At 53.9% G+C, this 14,044-nt stretch overlaps 1 protein-coding gene across 1 annotated transcript in view; it reads right to left on the bottom strand.

Annotated features, from left to right (window-relative positions):
* Positions 1-557: 557 nt before the first annotated feature.
* Positions 558-14,044, bottom strand: part of Atoh8 (atonal bHLH transcription factor 8) — a 29,393-nt gene continuing 15,906 nt past the window's right edge. Inside the window, exon 3 of the mRNA XM_036182194.1 lies at positions 558-1,514. Coding sequence (XP_036038087.1) covers positions 1,509-1,514 — 6 coding nt within the window. The 3' untranslated portion in view covers positions 558-1,508. The remainder of the gene's footprint in view (positions 1,515-14,044) is intronic.

Here is a 14,044-nt window from a genome sequence, read left to right as displayed (position 1 = left end):
GGAGGTGTGTCACAGAGTGAAACTGAGGAGAACGCTGTGTCAGGCACACTGCAGTCCCTGCAAGCCTCCCATCACACTCCCTGCACCCAGTCCCTAACACCCGACAACCCTTACCTTCTCCTTAGTGTATCTTCTTCCCTGTCCTGTCGCTATCCTAAAATGACCCACAAAGGAAAGGAACAAGGCCACCCAAAAGTGTTGTGCTGGCCTGGAAAAGACTTGAGAGCACAGGGCTTGGAGCCAGGCCGTCCCGATTCAAGGACTGTCTCTGTGGATGACTGGTCCTGTCTCCTGGGGCCCTGCTTTCCTCTTTTGGAAAATGACATTAATAGCAATCCGGGTCTCACAAAACTTGTGGTGGGGGCTGAGTGAAGGATGAAGACGACTTCTCACGTGACCTGGCCAGCCCTGCTGAGTACAGCCTAGCTCAAGGCCATGCTGGGGGTCCCTCACCAACACTGGCTCTGAAGGACTCCTCACCCCTCCTTCCCAAGCCCCAGCTAGTAACCGCCCAATGTCCTGCTCACCCCCAGAGTTCACTCAACACACACCAGTGCTTTTTAGTTGCAGTTTTTACTTCAATTTGAAGCAGATGGTTGCACACAGATGTGAACAGCTTTGGCCTCTGTAGCACATGGAGCAGGCGTTGGCTTTGAATGTGCCCCCTCCCCCACATACTGGCCCATTCCCCTGGTCCCTTCCTCCCTAAGTCCAAAAGTAGCTAGCTGACCTACAGCAGCTACTTGTGTGCTAGCCTGAGCCTGGCTGCTGGTGAGCACCTGGCAGGGTAGGCTCTGGGAGCAAAGACCCTCAGACAGGTTGTCTTGGGGCATGTGCTGGGTGGGGTATGGAACAATATTGCTTCTTCACTCGACCCCTTTCCTCCCTGCTCAGGAGGCCTGGAGTCCCAGAAGGAGCTGGGACCCAAAGAGTATATCAGGCATAGCATCAGAGACCTGGATGGCTAACGGGAAGAGACAAGGATCTCGGACCCCACCTTCCACAGCCTGCCTGTCACGGCCCTAGGAACCCTGTCTTGCACCCAGCCAGCTCGGGGTCCAGCACAAACAGAGCACAAACTGGCTCAGAGGGCTAAGTGCTTCTGAAGGTCACCGAATGTCCACTCCTCGCATGAGTTCCTAGCAGAAGTGCTAATCCATCTTTGGCTTGAGGTGGACTTGGTCGGGCAGCAATGGTATGGTTTCTGGTTTGGGGCTCCATCCTGTACTTTCCTCGGACAATCCCTGTAGAATCTTTGGCAATAGTCTGCCCCACCAGTCAGAAGGCAAAATCTGAAGTAACCCTGGATGGCTGGAGGACAGCAGGAGACCGCCGAGATGGAGGCAGGCTGCCCTTGCCCTGGTCCTGGGTGACCCTGAGAGGCAGTTAAGTGGGCTGAGTATCTGGTAGCATCTTGGAGAAGACAGGGAATGAGGCTGCTTGTCTTTCTCCTCAGGCCCAACTGGGAAGAGACCCACAGCAGTGTCCGTGGTCTAGCCTGTGGCAGGTCACTCCTGAAATATATTTTTTTTAAAAAAAGAAAGAAAGAAAGAAATTATCAGCAACATGTTTACCCTGAAGCTGGATGCTGACACTCACAGAACATTCTGGAGACATTAACTGAAACACTGCCTGGGTAGGATGGGTTTAAAGATTGGGACCCAAGATTAGCTGTCCCCGAAGCACACACTGCCCCCCTTCTCTCCACCTCCACGAACTGCTACACTGAGGAAGTCCAAGCCTTTTTAAGCTCAGGGACACCTGGCACTGATATCATCAACTCCAGATTCACACCTTTGAGGGACATCAGAGTCAATCCTGCTACTATGGGGTACTGGAATGGGTGAACGGTGGGCCTTTCCTGGTTCCCAAGGAAGTAAGTGTCTGTCCGGGACTTTTACCAAGAGCATGCCCCAAGTCCTGAGGCCCGTCAGCCGCCACCCAGGTGACCTGACAGTCACTTCCCCAGTTCTAGGTCTCTACCTCTGACAGATGGCTCATATGAAGGACATCAAGAATTCACTCCCCACTCCTTTTTTTTTTTTCCTAAGTGGAAATTAGAATGGACCCATAGAATCCTAACCCAGAAAACAAATCAGCAGAGTTCTGTGATTCTGAACATCATGAGGTGGAGACACACAGGGACCCAAGAGTCTACTGTGTTGTGCCACCTTCCCTGAGGAACCTGGGACAGTCTTGAGAACCATGAGTTAGTGGATCAGGCCATCTCTAAGTCCCAAGCTTCCATGAGGGGCAGAAGAAAAGGACAAGCCACGGACACACTGGGCATCAGCATGTGTGTGTGTGTGTGTGTGTGTGTGTGTGTAAATGAGTGCAGAGGCACATGGGGGTTCCAAGAATCTACCCAGAACAAGGGAAAACTACTCGGAGACCTTGGTGCAGCCCCCTGTTCTGCCAAGACCCCTGAACAAGCAGCTCATGCTAACGTTAAGGTAAGCCATCCATCAGGTACCACTGACATGTCAGGACCCTCCTCACTTCCCAAGTCAAGGGTGAGCCACGCAGAGCGTGCAGTGAGTGCTGCACACCAGCAGCGCCAGGATTTGAACCCAGATCAGCCCTGTTTCTCCTACCAACAGGCTTCTCCGACTGAAGCCTGGCTTTGGAGAGCAAGCAGGAAGGAGCCAAACCATGAGGCTGGAGAGCTGCTAACCACAGACCCTTGTACGTCTTGCCTTGGAGGACCCAGGACGTTGGTAGGAACACAGCCAAGATGTGGTCCAAGATCCAAAATAGAGTTTGGAGCCAGGCTGGATGCAGGGTCCAAGGAAGATGAGTGAGCCAGACCATGGGGGAGGAAGGCTGTCCAGCTAACAGTAGGCAGCAAAGGGAAAGGGAAAGTGAGAGACCAGCAGGATTTTGATGTGGTAAATCCCAGGCTTGCATTCTCCCGGCCCATTGTGCATGGCTGGCCCCAACAGAGATCTGCTTTTTGTTACTGAGTCTGAGGAGAAGGATTAAGAAGCGGAAAGGAAACCCATGGGGATGGCACTGGGCCTGTGGTCCACAGCATGGTTTATAGCCACGCCATCCCAGCACTGGCTGCCTGGGCGGGTCCTGCCATGAACTGGGCCCGGAGCCCCCTTCTCATCCAGCTTGACTGTGGTCTGGAGATGGAGCGGAGGGCTGGGGCCATTCTTCTAACCACACTGCAAAGGTGGCAGGGCAGCCCGGCTCCAGCTACCCTGTTAGCTCTCAGACTGAGCTGACGACAGATACCCAGCTCTGAGCATCCTACCCCAGACCAGCAAAGGAAGACGACTGGGCGAGCTTCAGTCTTCAGCTGATTTCTTCCTCTGGGCCAATCAGCTGTGGCAGAGGGCGAGGGAGCAAACACAGTTGTACACTATTGCTTCTGGCTATTCCGGCATGCCTGGTCTGACTGCTGCAATCCGGTCAGTATGGCCGATGGATGAGATCATCACAAACAGACGTTAACCCTATCCACTCATGGTGTGTGTGTGTGTGTGTGTGTGTGTGTGTGTGTGTGTGTGTGTGTGTGTATGCACATGCAGGGCTCACGTGGCAGCTGGAAGACAGCGTGAAGGAGCTGGTTCTCTCCTTCCTCCTGGAGTGCACCTCAGGTCCTCAGGCTTGGAGGCATCTCACCTGTGACTGCTAAGGCAGCTCCCTGGCCCCTCCTCGTTTCCTCTATCTTTAGGGTGCGTGGGTGTGTGCGTGCCTGCACAGAAGTCAGAGACCAACAGCTGCCGAGCCACCTCCTGGCCCAGGCCTGTGTTCACATCTGAGCCGGGAACTGCAGGCTTGTTCTGAGCCCATAGGCTTCTGGCCTCCAAATTTCTCAGGGCACTGGAAACTGGCAAGAATGCACCCATCTCTAGGCACTGCTGTCCCACCTGACCTGGACACCACAAGGCCGGGAGAGCATTCGGGAGAAGTTGCAGGTAGCTGCCATTTACTGAGGACACAGACGTGACGGGGACATGATAGGCACTATGGTCCTCAGAGCTCCTGGGAGCCTAAAGGCATCAAGATCACAGGCCAAGCCTTTGTGAGCCAGGAGAGGAGAATCTTTCACACAACCAGTTGTACTGAGTTGCTATCACATAGTAGCTCGGTGAGAGACACTGAGTTGGAGGCCCTGCCCTGCTTCCTGTCTCCTCACAGAAGAGCTGTCAACCCTGCTTGGTCCCCTGTTCTCCCCAGGGCTGTCCCCCAAAGAGAAAGACATTGTCATGGATTCCGGGTTAGTGTCTGTGACCCCCAGGTCCCAGGCCCCTGGATCCAGAGTACTGGGTCCAGCGAGCTAAGCCTTTCCTCTGCTGACCAATGATTCAGGCCAAACGTCTATGCCAAGGGATGGTAGAGGTGGACTTTCCAAACTTCCCTAGCAGTAAGGAGCAAGCACTGTTAAACCGATGTTGGGAGTTGAGAGCCGGCGGCCTGTAAGACCCCTCACGGTGCTGATGTGTCAAAGGTAGAGCTGAGTCCCGGGCAACCTGGGCCAGCACTCATTGACTACTGGCTCTGGAGACTGATGGAAATATCCTACCCACAGACATGCAAACTCCACGGGGGACTATGGCACACTACGCATGCAGTGTGTGTGTGTGGGGGGGGGGGGGTTGTATTTTTACTGACACTACCCCAGGCTACCGAATGTCTGCTCAAGTCCACCCTCTCATGCCCACCAGCTCCTACCTGAAAAGAGTGAGCTGTTACTCCCAACCCCCAAAGCACTTTACTTCCCAGTCCCCTCCCTTCATCTTTTCTGGATTACTGTTAGTGGAACTGCTCACCCTGCCCACCCCTCCACTAACTCCCAAGGCATCGTGATCTTCCCATGGTCTGGCAGGGAAGTGGGGGACTGAGGCTCATACTATCTTTTTAGAAAAGTGGCCATGTGCTGGGAACCTCATTGCAATTCTCTTGCTCACACGGACAGAGACAAGCCTTGGGAAATGGATGTTACTGCGTCCATTCAGCAGATGAATAAACAGAGGCCTGTATAATCACCCTGTTGCTGGAACTGTTGTAGACAGAGCCTGGGCCCTGGCAGTCCTAACCAGTTAACCTCTGCCATCTGCCTTCATTGGGCCAATTAAACAGACAGTAAGCGTGAAGAAGAGAGAGACTTGGTAAATGTGGCCAGGCAGGGAAGAGGAACTAAGAAAAGAGTTCCAGTGCCCCCCGCCCAATCTAAATAGAGAGGAGCGAGGTATAACAGAGCAGTTCTGTTAAGATGTGGTCCAGCCCATCATCGCCATCTCAGCTCCGGACTCTTCCTGAGAAGTGTTCTGACAAGCTGTCAGAACTGTGTGAGATCTCTTCCCGGGAGACAAGGCTTCCGCCTTTTCCTTCTCCTGGCTGGCGACAGGAGAGGCTGGCACACCCAAAGCTGGGCCCATAGCCTACAAGGAGCCCCCGGGGCCTGCAGGGGACTGCCACGCCACACAGACGCCTTCTCTCAGGCTGCCGGTCTGTTTCTCAGAGCTCTGCCTGTGTTTCCCTGAGCCAACTCTTTCTTGGCCTCTTCTGTGTTTGTCTCTCTAGGTCTGTCAGTCTGTCTGTCTGTCTTGGTCTGGTGCCCTGTAAGGGCAAGGCTAGTCCAGGCAAAGCTGTAGGGCACAGTGGCTGGCTTCCCAGCTGCCTCTAGTCCTGAGGGCTCACTCACAGCAGCCACCGCCGCCCCCAGGGTTGGGGACTCTACCCTACACCACCAGGCTGGAAAAAGAATGTGTGTGTGTGTGTGTGTGTGTGTGTGTGTGTGTGTGTGTGTGTCCAAAAATAATTAAGTGATTTCAGCAAAAGCCAGTTGGAGTTCCATGAAAATATGGGGTTTTGTTTTGTGTGTTTCCCTATTTACTTACTTATTGAGATAGGATCTCACTAGTAACCTCAAACTTGCTATACAGCAGCTTATGACCTTGGACTTCTGTTTCTCCTGCCTCTGCCTCCTAAGTGCTGGGATTGCAGGTGTGAGTCAATACTCCTGGTTTATACGATGAAAGGGGTCAAACCCGGGCTTCACGCATGTTAGGCAAGCACTACCAACTGAACTATCCCTAGCCTGCAAACGCAGTTTTAACAAGAGATACCCCTTTCCCTTGTCTCTTCTAATATCCTTAAGCCCATGCCTTAGCTAGAATCCAGAGCACTGTGGGATGTGGGGACAGGTGAGGACATCTCTTCAGGCTCTTTTTCCCGACACCCTATCAGTTACTCCATAAAAGGAGGTTCCAGCAGTGCTAAGGAAAGGCTGAGAACGGGGCTGGGGAAATACTCTTTCCTTCCTCTCACAGACGTCCACACATGTGTGTGCCACGCGCCCAGCAGGCAATCCAGTACAGTGACTGAAGGTGCCAACCAGTGGCGTCAGGGAGTCTGTGTCTGAGTCTGAGATGCCCATTCTTCTAGCTGTAGCGCCTGAGTGTGTCAGTTAACTTCTTCCTGGATAACTCGGGGTCAAGCCCATGAGCACCCCCAGTCTGTACAGGTTCCTGGGTCCCTGCCACTCACAGAGCCCTTTGCTCCAACCCCACATGGCCTCTGCTTCCGGGCCCTTCCCCATTACCTTTCTGCTTCCTCCCTGGTGACATGGCCACTGGCCAGCTCCGCGCCTGCTCCCAGAGCTGGCCTGGCTGCAGCAGGTTGCTTCTGTTTTGCTGCCCAGACCCCAGCACCTGGGAGTCCAGGTCGTAAGGTCTGCACACACACCAAGTACAGCGAACTCCTGTGCACAAAGGGCCCTCCTCTGGATTTTTAGCTTTCACTTTTGTGTCCTTTAGCTCTGTTCTCCAGGGTGGGGCCTCTGTCTGGTTTATTCTTTGAAGTAATCCTAGGACCTATAATGAAGCTGATGGGAAGAACACCAAGACTGAGACTCACGTAGTCTTAATAAAAGCGCAGGGCCCTGTGGGGCATCTTCATCATTTCCTACTCAAGGATCAAAAAAGAAGTAAAGTTTTATGGGCTGAGGGTGTAGCTCACTTGATAGATCGCTTGCCTCCCAGCATAAAGCCCTGGTTCTATCCCAGCATGGAGGAAGTGGCTGGGCTGGAACATGTCTGAAATCTCAGCTCTGGGGAGACAGAGGCCTGAGGATCAAAAGTTCAAAGTCACACTCCACTAGATAGAAATTTAGAGCCATCTTGGGTTACCTGGATCAAAAAATGTACATACATAATTTAAGATTAACGTATGTATGCTGGGGAGGGTACAAAGTGGTCCACTTTTGTAAATAACCCTTCTGGTGCCAATCTGTGTCCTTCCTGTTCAAGGTTTTAGAGGCAGGCGAGCAGGAAAGGAAGGTGTGAAGCAAAGCTACCGTGATGGGAGGGGACTCCCAGAAATGCCTGTCACTCCCACCCCCGTTTCTTGGTGGGCTCTGAGCAGAACATGTCTGCCCTCCCTGCCACCACGGGGCATCTCTAAGGGCGCTTGAACTCTGGAGGGAAAGTTTCAAGCCATCAACTAACTGCATTCTGAAATGCCCCTTGTTCCCGTCTTGAAAAATGGTATAGTCTTCAGGAAACCTCCATCTGATACTGACAGATGTGCAGTCCTACACACACACACACACACACACACACACACACACACACACACAAAAGGGGAGGTGGTGCACAATCAACAGACTTGAGAATATCCTAGGCTAGTATGACACTTGGCTTCTCTTGGCCACTTTTCAGATGTGCCAGCCCTGTCCTTCAGGACCCGTTCTGACTTCCAGGTGAGAAAACCTTTTCATAGCCCTTGTGCGCCGGAGTCACCTGCCTCCTGGATAACGGTATCTCCATTTCAGGAAGGGGATTCTGCTTGTGGAAGGCAATACTCAAGCTCAGAGCATGCACAAACAGCTGTGCTGAAATGTAGACCCCTGTCCCCAGAACCCACACTGCTAAGCAGTCCAGAGGGAGGGGTGTGTCAAAGGGTGGTGGTGGCAGCCTGATGTACCAGCCTGCATGGGTCCTGCCCAGTCCTGCCCTGCTCTGGCCCTGGGTGACTTTGTGTCATCTCATACCCATAAATAACAGAGATTCCAAAAGGTGGTGGGATCAAGGAAATAATGATGTGAGAAGATTCTGCAAACGGCAAAACACCCAGTAACTGTACCGAGGTGTGAGGTCACCAGGGAGCTGGCCACCTATGTTCTAAGAACCTGGATGCCACCAGCTGAAAACAAGGCTCGGACACCAGCTTTGTAAGGATATGGTTAGGATGAAGTGAGCTAGGGAAACAGTTTTCTGCCATGGTGTTGGAAGTTAGAACATGGGTTGGCCCCACTAAGAAGAAAAATGCCCTGCCACAGTTGCAGTCAGTTGTTCTGGGTTAACCTATGTGGGGGCCACTCTGCTGCTCTCCCCGTGGACAAGCCCCAATGGTTTTCTCGGGTTCAAGGAGAGCAACGCTTCGGGGAAAGCAGGAGAAACCTAGGCAGAACCAACTCCACCGAAGAAAAGACACCTTCGTCTGGGTCTTGTCCCCACCCAGATTCCGGATGTCCTTTGAGGCTAAAGCGCTTGAGGCTACGGCAGCCACTGTGTAGTCATGAGGAAGAAAGAAAAACCCTGGACCCCAAAGCTGTTCTACAGGCCCCATGAGGAAACAGGAGCAGGGGTCCAGGAGGGCTTCCTGGAGGAACTGAGCCTTTCACAATGGGTGGGAGTGAGACAGAGCTAGATCAGATGAGAGGCTGGGGAGGTTATCACAAACAAGGCTAGCCTATGTGGAGAGCAGGCCAGAATAGGTGGCTGGGGCTGGGTCACCAGGGGTGGGGTGGCACGGGGACAGTCAGGTGTCCTGTTGAGTCTGACCTATGTGGACTACCTGGGAATCCTGAATGGGTGAGTGAAGCTGCTGCCCTGGCTCCCGCACAGCATCTGGGATGGGCTCTGGGGGAGTGTGGGAGTCTGAGCTGCTTGGCGGCTGGCACAGGATTGGGGTAACCATGAATGAGTGTCTTAAAGGAGGGACTGGCCCTTAACTTTGTCCTTTAGAAACACATACACTGGGAAATCAAAGAGGGGAGGGTTCTTTTTTCTCCTAAAATCTGCTATCAGGCTGCTGGGGTGGGTGGGTAGGCATAAAGGGACAACCGGGTCCAGGGCCGGCCAACACACTCTGCCCATCAGGGCTAAGCCTCGGGCAGGTAATCTCTCCCCAAACCTGGTCCTCTGGAAACCTAGAACTAAAATCAATGCCCGGTCACTGGCCAGTTCCACCTTGTCCCCAGGGGCACAGGATCAGCAGTCACTATTCTTCCCTAGGTCCTCTGCACCTTCGGCCTCAGACTTCTCATGTGGAAAATGTGGGGAGAAACAATTCACAAGCCAAATTTATATCCTTGCAACTGTCCATCCCGGGGCACCTCCCAGCATGAGCGTCAGGCCTTTTTCTTCTCTTTTCTAACGTGTTTGCCTGGATGTGGGTCTGTGCACCACATGTATACAGCGCACACAGAGGCCAGAGGAGCGCTTTGGACCCCTTGGGACTGAAATTTTAGAGACAGTGTGAGCTGCCACCTGGGTGCTGGGAATTGAACCCTGGTCCTTTGGAAGATGAGCCAGTGCTCTTAACTGCTGAACCCTCTTTCCAGCCAAGCCTAAGACTCTTGACAAGGTCTCATGGTCCCCAAAGCACCACTGAGGCCCAGTTCAGACTTAAAGACCCAGACACCCCGACCCCATAGAGGCCACACAGGGAGGACCCCAGGGCTGGCGCCAAGTCCCTCTGGACACGAGATTAATGGCCCTGAAATGATGATAAAATAAATCTTTGGTCCTGCCCTATCTGCCCAGCTAACCGTGGATAGGAGAAGACCAGAAGGTAAGGCAAGAGAAAAGGGTGTGAGGTTTGAATAAGGCTCAGAAGAAATGCAACGCGCCCTCCCAAGGCCCAATGGCAGGCGTGGGGAAAGCAGGCCGCTGCTAAGCGAGGAGCCAACAGGCTCTGGGGTCTTGAGGGGCCAGCAGGGAGACAGCAAACGGCAAAGAAGTGCAGGGGACCGAGGAAGCAAAAGAGAACTCCAACCCTGTCCCCTACCCTACCCCTTTACTGCACAGACACCAGAAGTACTCTGCCCTACCCTACCAGACCGTCTTGACCCTGTTCCGTGTCCCAAGGGGTGCCAGGGAGACAGGAGGCCCCGCTCTTCTCTCCTTTCATCCCAGCTGCCAGCCCTGCCCCAGGACCCCACAGCCCTGGACAGGCCACCTGGTGACTGTTCCCAGAAGGTGCCCAGATTCTGAGCAGACATGTCCCAGAAGCCTTTGGCGGCAGTGGCAGCAGCCGGTTCTTTAAAAAGGCTTCACGTCACCCTGCAGTCAGCTGTCACCAGGGTGTTTCTGGCTACCACTGGTCTCCCAAAAGCTCCTCTGTGCTGCCTCCTGGTGAGCCCATGGTGGGGTCCCTTCTGTTGGTCCCACCCCAGCCCAATGCTTGCTTCTGCAAGCTGAGGTCAGTCAGGGTGACAGTGGGGTAACTTCCCACCTCGATGTTAGCTGGAACTCCAGCAATGACAAGTTAGGACCAGGACTTTTGGAGACACCTCAGCAATTAACAGGTCCGGACCTAGCCATGCTAATCCAGGTGTGTGTGTGTGTGTGTGTGTGTGTGTGTGTGTGTGTGTGTGTGTGTGTCCTCACCCATGGGGAGGAATGTGGGGGACAAAAGTTAACATCCGGGTATCTCCCTCACTCCTGTACACTATTTTCCTTTCTTTTTTGAGACAGGGTCTCTCCCTTGGCCTTGGCATTTAACTGACGCATGCTGCCACACTTGACCTTTTACTCTGGTCCTCACTCACCCACTGCAAGCACTTCACTCACTGAGCATCTCCCCAGCTGCCTACCTCCCATTAGACTCCCCGACCTTCTTGCTTGCCAGTCTCTTCCAAACCAGAGGAAAATAGTCACTTCCCACTACCCTCAGGGTTAACAGCTTTGAGACCAAAAAGAAACGTTGACAGTACCCTAGGAACTAATTAGGTGGCCTTCAGGTACTCCCAAGGAGGAAGAAAGGACACCTGGTGTCAGAAAAGGAAGAAAAAACACTGAAGGCAAACAAGGGCGTGGGGGTGGGGAGGAATAAAAACCAGAGATAAAAAGTCAAGAGCAAACAGCGGCGCCTGAGAAACGCGAACTGCAGCCGCCAACTTTTACGGCATCCAGCCCTGTTATTCATAAGCGAGTTTCCTCTCTCACAAAGAACCTTTTGCACGGTTTTCGCTGCTGCCTCCAAACCAGCTGCTCGCGCTGTTGTATCCTGAGTGATGATGAGGTTCTGAAAGGGCTTTTTGGGAACAGATGGCCAGGGGAGAGCTGGGGAATGTGCCAGCGGAGGGCCGGGCGGGCTGCCAAGGCCTGCGGTGACTGAGTTCTTGGGCTTCCAACTCGCGTGCTTTCCCTGCCCTCTGCCCTCCGTGGCGCCAGCAGGCCTTCCCAGCGAGCGCTCGGAACATCTGGAGTCTGGGGTTGCCAGGAGGGGGGGCGGGCGGCCTGGGCGGGGGGACCCGCTGTTCCTGCGGAGCTCCCATAGACTTGCAGCCAGGCTCGCCTCTCGCAGCAGCTAATCAAAACCACAGCACCGAATGGGAACCAGGCGGCGCTCCCAGCTGCAGCCGGAGGCCGCCAGGCGACTTAACCCGGTGTCAGGCCTCACTGGCGGCGCAGCCCTGGGGGTGCTCGGAGCTGATGACACCCCCGCCCCCGAATCCCGGCCCACCCCACTCCTCGCCACCACCAGCGGGCTATTGGCTCCCTACAGCTAAATGGAACCTCCACGTGCTGCAGATGCCTATTTACATAAGGGCTCCAAGTGGGTAGGGCACAGGACATGGGGGGAGGGGGGAAGGGGGGCAGGCGCTCCCGGGCAAGTTTCAGGGGAGAAAGCGCTTGCAGTTTTCAACCAAAGAAAGAAAACCTACTTCTCAGCCCTATGGCCCAGGGCCTTCTCTTGGCCTCAGTTTCCATTCTGTGCAGAGGGGGCATCGCTCCTGACTCTGCGAGCATTATTAACAAGGGGTAGAGATGGTAGGCTCAGTGTCTGGTGCGCAGTGGGCCTCACCATATGGCTGGTGTCTGTTGATGGTGGTCTGTTTATTGGCATTCTTCAGCACCAAATGTTGCCTAGGTTTCTTGGTATAGATCCGTGCCCTTTGAAATCTAGGATTTATGGACTGACTGCTTGCTGGCCTCACTTTAAAGGACAGGACCAATGCTTCGGATTCAAGTGCTGGAGATGAGAGAGTCCTCATCTGCCGGCCCTGCCGTGCCTGCCCTTTCCTGAGATGTTCCTTCCTAGGGATGAATACGAACTTGTCACCCTGTAGCTGTAAATTCAGAGATTCCCTTTCTGAGAAAAGGGTGGCCCCTTTCTGACACACGGTTTTGTTTATTCCCGACAGAACAGGAAAGGTTCAGCGTTCTTGCCCTATGGTGAAGAGACCTCGGGATCAGAGGCACCAAGAAAGAAGGACCACTGCCAGGTCTTAAAACCTTGTCTAGCCCCAAAGTCCTACATTTTGTTTACTTCAGAGTTCAACACAAACATGGCGGAGATGGCAGCGCTCTTGAGAGGTGCAGAGCTCCAGGGATTCCAACTCTACACAGACGTCTTTCTGCAGCATCCATGTCCTAAGCGTGTCCGTGTCCTAAGTTCCTTGAGCACAGACCACTTTCGTGTCCGAGCATGTGCATTGCTTCTCTCTACCGTCCAGACTGCAGGGTGAGAGGCAGAGTTGTGATCCACAGGGCTGGGACTGTGCGACCTCACCTCAGACCACCCAAGGAACATCATAGGCCCTTGCAAGGAAAGCCGGCCCAGCTCACCTGGGAGGCCCCCCAAGCTAATGATCCCACCAACCCAGGCCCTGCCAGACTTGTGGCCTAACAGTGTCAAGTGTGAGAGAAGAAACGGCAGCTGAAAGAGCGCTCCGTGTTGGAACAGCTGGCGACAAACATCTATGTAATTGGAATGCCAGAAAAAATAAATTGCATCCATTTTTTACGACTGGAGGGGAACTGGGTGGTGGTTTCTTTCCCACACACCTCTCTTTTTTTCCCAGCATAGATGGACTCCACAGGCTTTGAGAGCAAATGGCATTTAACTCAATGACGTATCCTAGAGGATTTGGATTTGAGGGCCACCCCGGCCTGCCTGGGTTTCACATGGGAAGTAGTGAGTGCCTGGAGGCGGGCTGTACAGAAGAGGAGAGCCAGGCACAGTGGGAGTGACCACTTCAGAGGCAGGCTGGGGACACAGCTAGGACAGTACCCTCAGTGGGTGCTTGGACCCACACAGAGTTGAGGGAGCTGGACCCAGCCGGGGAGCGGCTCTTGAGACTATACCACACGCACCCAGGCTCTATGAACAACAGCCCACAAAAGGACTGTTCAGGACTCAGCCACTCAGTTCAAGCAGCCTTGAACACCCCAAACTCATACTGACTCTCCCCTTTCCCCCACTGACTACCACCCCAAACCAGTCTGCCCTTGGCCCGCCCCCAGAACTGACAGTCTGGTACCCCACCTGACATCACCTTAAAAAGCTCCCCCGTCCTCCCAGGTGGCAGTGGACAGCAGAAGGATAAGTCACCCGTTTGAGAGGTCTCAGACTCCCTGGCACCCACACCAAGAGGCGCTTCTCCACTTCCTAGCCCTACGTGCCACACAAGCAGGCTGGTACCCTGGCCTCCTCAAGGAATTGCTGCTTCTCCTGCTCTCCCATCCTACCCCGTGAGCAACTAAGGCTGGGACTTAGTGGCCATTCATTACCAAGACTCAAAAGAACTTCATGGATGTCCACAGGAGATGTAACTGAGCTACCTGAAATCCCTGGAAGAGAGGGTTCTAGACTGGGGGTACTGGCTCTCCTATTCCATAGGTTGGGCAGGTCCCACAGGTATGAAGGAACACCTAGGTCGGTCCTCCTTCTTGTCCGGTTGCCCTCCTCCTGAGAGGCTCCCAGAAGCTGCCACTACAGAAACTGACGCTGCAGGAGCATGGCACAGGGCCAGGTGCTCGGCTGCTCTCTCTTCAGCAGAGTTGGGACAGCCCTCCCT

The sequence above is a fragment of the Onychomys torridus genome, chromosome 3 (genome assembly GCF_903995425.1).
Source record: "Onychomys torridus chromosome 3, mOncTor1.1, whole genome shotgun sequence".
NCBI lineage: Eukaryota > Metazoa > Chordata > Mammalia > Rodentia > Cricetidae > Onychomys > Onychomys torridus.
This window is presented reverse-complemented; position numbering and strand designations above follow the sequence as displayed.